The 5867-nt window shown below is 37.5% G+C and overlaps 1 protein-coding gene across 1 annotated transcript; it reads left to right on the forward strand.

The window, feature by feature from the left end:
* The first annotated feature begins 2424 nt into the window (after positions 1–2424).
* LOC122072095 (transcription factor MYB26-like) lies at positions 2425–4200 on the forward strand. Its single transcript, XM_042636639.1, has 3 exons — positions 2425–2830; positions 2913–3042; positions 3139–4200. Exons 1-3 carry the CDS (start codon positions 2698–2700, stop codon positions 3857–3859), a joined length of 984 nt encoding a protein of 327 aa, XP_042492573.1. The 5' UTR covers positions 2425–2697; the 3' UTR covers positions 3860–4200.
* Positions 4201–5867: the final 1667 nt, after the last annotated feature.

Raw genomic sequence — 5867 nt, forward strand, 5'->3', positions numbered from 1 at the left:
ATAATTAATATGTACTATATATTCTTTAGTTGGAAGAGATGATAATAGAGGATTGGTCTTCCTACCCTAATGACATTGGCAGGCTGACAAACCAGAAGTGAAAGCTGAATACAATTTCTTCAAAATTCCTTATTTTTTTTATTGGTTCTTAGGGAGAGGAGGAGGGGGAGCGGAGGTATCTACCGGGAGGTCCCTCCCGGTGAGCATGGGCTTAGTGCACTATAGCTTCCCAAAGCAGTTGTCGTTATCTACAAAATTCCTTAATTCAGATGAAAGTAAGAAATGCTCACAGCTGTGTGAGGTTAACATTGAAACCACCTACAAAGGAAAATTAAGCGCGCTCTCTCTCTGTCTCTCTCTCCAACCTCTTCTTTGTCAGTGCCCCCACCATTTTATTCTCCAATTCCCCCTCTTCTCTGCCTCTCCTCCTCCCTCTTTCCCCATCAATTAAAGACCGGTTAAGATTGATTAGCCACAAAAAAAAAGAGATTAAACAATGATTAGCCAAATAAATAGGAACAAAAGAGGGAGAGAGAGAGAGAGAGAGAGACGGCAGTCTTATCATTGGATAAATAAGGTATTATGTGTCAAATTTTATAGTAAAAAACAATTATATAAATATATATATTTATTTTATTTTTTATTTTTTTTTGTTAACCAAGGTGTCCGGGTCAGCTTATGCGCACCTCGACTAATCCTCGGGGAGACTAGCGCAGCAATCCACCGCCACGGTCTCCACTTAAATTGCAGATGAACAGATAGAGAATCGAATCTGGGACCGTACGCCACAATCATATACTTCTCATGATTTGCACCCTCTCTCTAGTTCATATTTTGGTGTGCATCAACTTCATGTTAGTTCTAGATTTTCAAAGCTTCTATTTTGGTACTCTGTCAATCCTGATCATGTAGAAATCCGTAATGTGAACAAGTGACCTTAATTTGAAATATACTTGTTCCCAAAATTTAGGTCATATTTGATATATCATGTGGCATATATTTGGACGTATGACATGTAGACCTCTCTAATTGGGCCAAGTAGATGGCATATATAAAATGATTGAAAACCCATTTTATTAGTATCCTTTGCTAGCTCATTTTTTACTACATTTTTTTGTTAATTTCTATTTCTTTTTAGGGACTGAAATTTATGAACATGTATATCTCAAAGTTTTTTACTCACATTTGAAGTCATCAGAATTAGCCAAATTACCAAATAAAGTATGAAAAAATCAATAACTATCAAGAAGGTGCACAAGACTAGTAGAAGAGATGCATATATAGACATAAACGAGACTAATTTGGAGAATATATAAATGATTGACTTTGAGACTAAACATGAGACATGGTAAACCCTTAGGCACCTTTAAACTAGAACATGATCCTCCTAACAGCCCTTGATTTTTAAAGCTTCTATTTTGGTACTTCGTCAGCTTTGATCATGCTTAAATCGGCAACGTGAAATATAACACCTTTGAAATCTACCTCTATTTACGCCTCATTGTGTCATGTTATATATATTTTGGAAGTATAACATGCAAACCTCTACTGTTGGGCGGAGCATATGGCTAACATAAAATGATTGAAAAAACTATTTACCTAGTATTCTTTGCCAGCCACTTTTTTTTACATTTTTGTTGCTTCCTATTTCTTTTGAGGGACTGATTATGGTGGAAAGCAATTCACGAGCAAAATTAATGGGTTAGATGCTTCGTCACTTGGTAGATTATGTGGGACTGAAATTTTATAGAGATGTAGATCTCAAAGACTCTTACGCATATTTTAAATTTTAGCCCCATCAGATTTGGTCATGTGGTCAAATAAAACATGGAAAAATCAATAACTACCAGTAGAGTTCATGGTAATACTGCAAGAGGTGCATACATAGGCATAAACGAAAATAGAACAGAGAATAAATGATTGAATTTGAGGCTAAATTTGACATGTCATTTTTTGATCATTTCCTAATTTTTCAACAAGGATTGTCACTTCACTCTCCCACGTGCAAAAATAACTGTAAGCACCTACCAATTTTATCTATGGGCCCTAGCCACAAAAGACTTCAATCTCCTTGTTTTCTGATTTTCCATTGTCTAAAAAAAATACTAGAATAAAAAGGATCAAGTTTTCCTTAAGCTATGATGAATGCAATCCCTCCACTATGAGGCTTAAGATGAATCGAAAGAATATTTTAAAAAATAAACTAAGATCTTGTACTGATTTGTGAATCATAGAATAATGTGATGAACCTTCTAATTCTTCTAATGCTAGTAATGAGATGATCCAAGGGTTACGATGATTCACCTGTGGAGGATCAGCTTTCATGGTATTGCACAGAATTTCAAGGGTGGGACCTATCCATGCTGGTTGCAGGTGCGCCATGTGTCTATAAGTATGTCCAATCCTTGAAGACCCAGTAATCCGATAAGAACAAAGTAACTCTTCAGAGAGCCTTTGCAGTTCTTTCCACAAAATCTAATTGGGGTCATCATGGAGGTGCTGGTACACCAGCCTCATTAAATTCACAACCGCTGTACCCTCCCTGGTTCCACACTCTCTCCAAGCTCCCATGATTCTGCTGCAAGCCCCCATGGCCATGGCTTCTCTTCCTCTGCTCAACTGCTCATACTTCTAATGATCATTTTTTTAAATATTATTTCCCCTCAATTATCTGTGGTTTAGAGAGAGAGAGAGAGAATGGGTCATCATTCTTGCTGCAACAAACAGAAAGTTAGAAAGGGACTGTGGTCACCTGAGGAAGATGAGAAACTCATCAACTACATTTCCACCTATGGCCATGGTTGCTGGAGCTCAGTTCCTAGACTTGCAGGTAAGATGAGAAGCTTTTTTCTGCTCTGCCCATCAAGAAATAAATAAAGACATATGGTGTTTTGCCTATTTTAATGGTGCAGGCCTGCAAAGATGTGGAAAGAGTTGTAGACTCAGATGGATTAATTACCTTAGACCTGACTTAAAAAGAGGGAACTTCTCTCCACAGGAAGCATACATTATCATACAACTCCATAGAACTGTGGGTAACAGGTAATAATGAAATACTCACTTTATATATACAACTAAATATTATTATCATGAGAATTGAAGTTGTTATTTAGAATTCATTAATATGTGTTTGTACAGATGGTCTCAGATAGCCAAGCATCTGCCAGGAAGAACTGACAATGAAGTCAAGAACTTCTGGAACTCAAGTGTAAAGAAGAAGCTCTTCTCTGATGCTGTTTCAGAACTAGCCAACCTTCCTGATCATGTCTCCATTAATCACCATTATGGTTTCAATGAGGCTGGGTTACCAACTTCTGCAAACCCTAACTTCATCATTGATGCCCAACAAGAATATTTTCAACTTCACAATCCCATGTCAGCACTTGAAATTCCCAACAATGGTGATCTCAAACCAGATGGATTCATGGATTTCGATATGATAAATTCCCTTGGAATGCCACCCATGGTTCTGCAAGATGGATCTTCTGGTGACCCAACATGGTCTCTGAATTATCAGTCCCATGAGAATCAAGAACATGGTGATCATGATCATCTCCTATGTTACTACCCCCAAGTTGATTCCAAGTTCATTTCCACACCATTTGGTGATCCACTGGTGATGTCTGAGATGCCAAACCTGTGTGAAATGTTGGAATTGGACATGGATGAATCTACTGGTTTTCCATCATCATCATCATCATCTTCTTATTCTTCTTCTTGTGCTACACATGAAGTTGACACTAGTGCTGCTGGCCTTCCAATGAGTTTGCTATCTGGGTCTTATTCATATGGAGCCACCAATCAAATGGAGTGCATTGGGCTTCTTGGTATGAACCCTAATAATGTCCTTCCAAACTGAGTTCATAGGCCTGAGTCTCTCTCTCTCTCTCTCTTCCTTCAGCTGTCAATGTCTGATGTGTGTATGGGGCTTATTAAATGCAGACATTTCTTTATTAATAAATTTATGATTGGAGGGCTCGGGGTTCTTAAAAGGAGATGGATCTTGGTCTTATGTAGGAAGTCCTAAGCCGTTCTCTTCTTGGTGATATAGGTCCTAGACCCATATTTGGAGGTTGTATAGGCTTTCTTGTTTCCAAAGAAAGTTTCAAAAATAAAGTTGCAGACATTCCTCATTCATCACAGTCACATGCTTTCCCTGGATATTTTATTCAGCTCTATATACACCTGTTCTTTTCACTATTGTGCTTGGTAAATTTCATAATTAAATTTAATAAAAAAAAAATTACATAATTAATGGTTATTTCTTTTTCATCTCACCCCTTCTTTCTTCTTTATTTATTGATGAAGATGTGTCTTGATTTAAGTAGACTATTTTTGGGCCATCAATTTATATAAAGCCTGGAATCTTGATTAATTCCTGGAAAAAAAAAATATATAATTGTTAGATAAATTTGCTCAATCAGATGTAAGGTTTTTCAATTGAGTTATTTTTTAAAGAAATAGTAGGGTTTTGATTTTTGACTTCACTTTTCAAACAAATTATTTATGGGTAGAAGATCAGGATTTTTTCATTTCACGTGGGCATCCCGTCATTTCTGGCACTATTGTATTTAGGCGCAGGCTGCATGTAGCCTGATAGGGATCTTATTTCCTTTTATTAATATTTCTTACATACCAAGTTTCACCAGAGATATTTATGATTTCATACAATTAGCTTACTTCTTATTAATTGTTTAATTCTGCATCATCAAATTAAGGCAATTAATTCTATCATTTTACCTCTTTATCGTTTTTCTAATAACTTCAAAAGGATCTCAACTGAATTTCTTTGTTAATTAAAAAGGGGGAGGTAGAAGAGTTTTGCTAATGTTAAATATGATCAATTTAAAATATTGATCAAATCAGACATGACCCATAAATCATACTTGGAACTCACCAATTTTACAAGGCAATTGAGATAGTGTTTCACTTATCTTTTCCTTTTTTAGGGGGGTTGTGGAGTATTAACCCTAGTATATTACGTGGAGTTGTCACCATCATATCACATACATATGGAATTAAAAATCATTATGAGACTATAATTTTAATTTCATCATTATACTAATCAATTGACCACCAGATTGTAAGTTTGTATATGTGAGTAACATGTCATGTTGATAAAAAAAAAATGTTCTAAATCCACTTTGAGAACTCAGAAGGCTTTAATCTCGATTTGTCGAGTTGCAGTGGGCCTAAGCCCGGCCTATGAAAGATCCCATAGTACCTTATCTATGTTAGGGTCCAAACTGTTGGGCTGGATGTAGACTAATGCCCTGTTAAGTGGCATTGTTTTGAACGGGCTTGGGCTTGGGCTGGGCTGACGTTTGCAGTTCGACAATACCAAACAAGAAGTTTAACATCTGGTTCAGTTGGATCCAGGTCCTCTCCAGCGGCTGGGCTGCCTAGAGAGGCATCTGGTGGCTGGGAGCCTGGGAAGACTCGAGCACACATCTTAACACATGGCCAAGTCTTCCCAACCGTCCGCGCCTTTCTAGAAGCTTGGCTGCTAGAGAGATACCCGACACAGTTCATTTAGGGCAATTATGCTCAAAGTGTAATATTTGACAAAAGTGAGGGGGTTTGCTACGACGCTAAAGTGTAGTTTCATACCAACGAGGGGGTGGGAAGCTAATTCATCCAATTGGGGTTTTAATGAGGAGAGAGATTGTGGGGTCCACATGAGATGTATGGGGACATGCATAGAAATCTGCACACGCATTATGGCAAGCTTAATCCTCATAATGGGAGAGGGTTTCCCATGACATCAACGTGGGGAGGATTGGAAGTGCAAAAAATGTTATCATCCACATGGGGGAGAGTATGTGGATCTGAACTCCGCATCTCATTATATAAGAGGACAAATGTTA

The sequence above is a fragment of the Macadamia integrifolia genome, chromosome 2 (assembly GCF_013358625.1).
Source record: "Macadamia integrifolia cultivar HAES 741 chromosome 2, SCU_Mint_v3, whole genome shotgun sequence".
NCBI lineage: Eukaryota > Viridiplantae > Streptophyta > Magnoliopsida > Proteales > Proteaceae > Macadamia > Macadamia integrifolia.

What these genes read in the sequence shown, in the direction of transcription:
- LOC122072095 (XM_042636639.1), top strand. Translation starts at nt 2,698, where the DNA reads ATGGGTCATCATTCTTGCTGCAACAAACAGAAAGTTAGAAAGGGACTG. An exon ending in CTCAGTTCCTAGACTTGCAG is followed by an intron (nt 2,831 to 2,912) that starts GTAAGATGAGAA and finishes TTAATGGTGCAG; the next exon opens with GCCTGCAAAGATGTGGAAAG. An exon ending in CATAGAACTGTGGGTAACAG is followed by an intron (nt 3,043 to 3,138) that starts GTAATAATGAAA and finishes GTGTTTGTACAG; the next exon opens with ATGGTCTCAGATAGCCAAGC.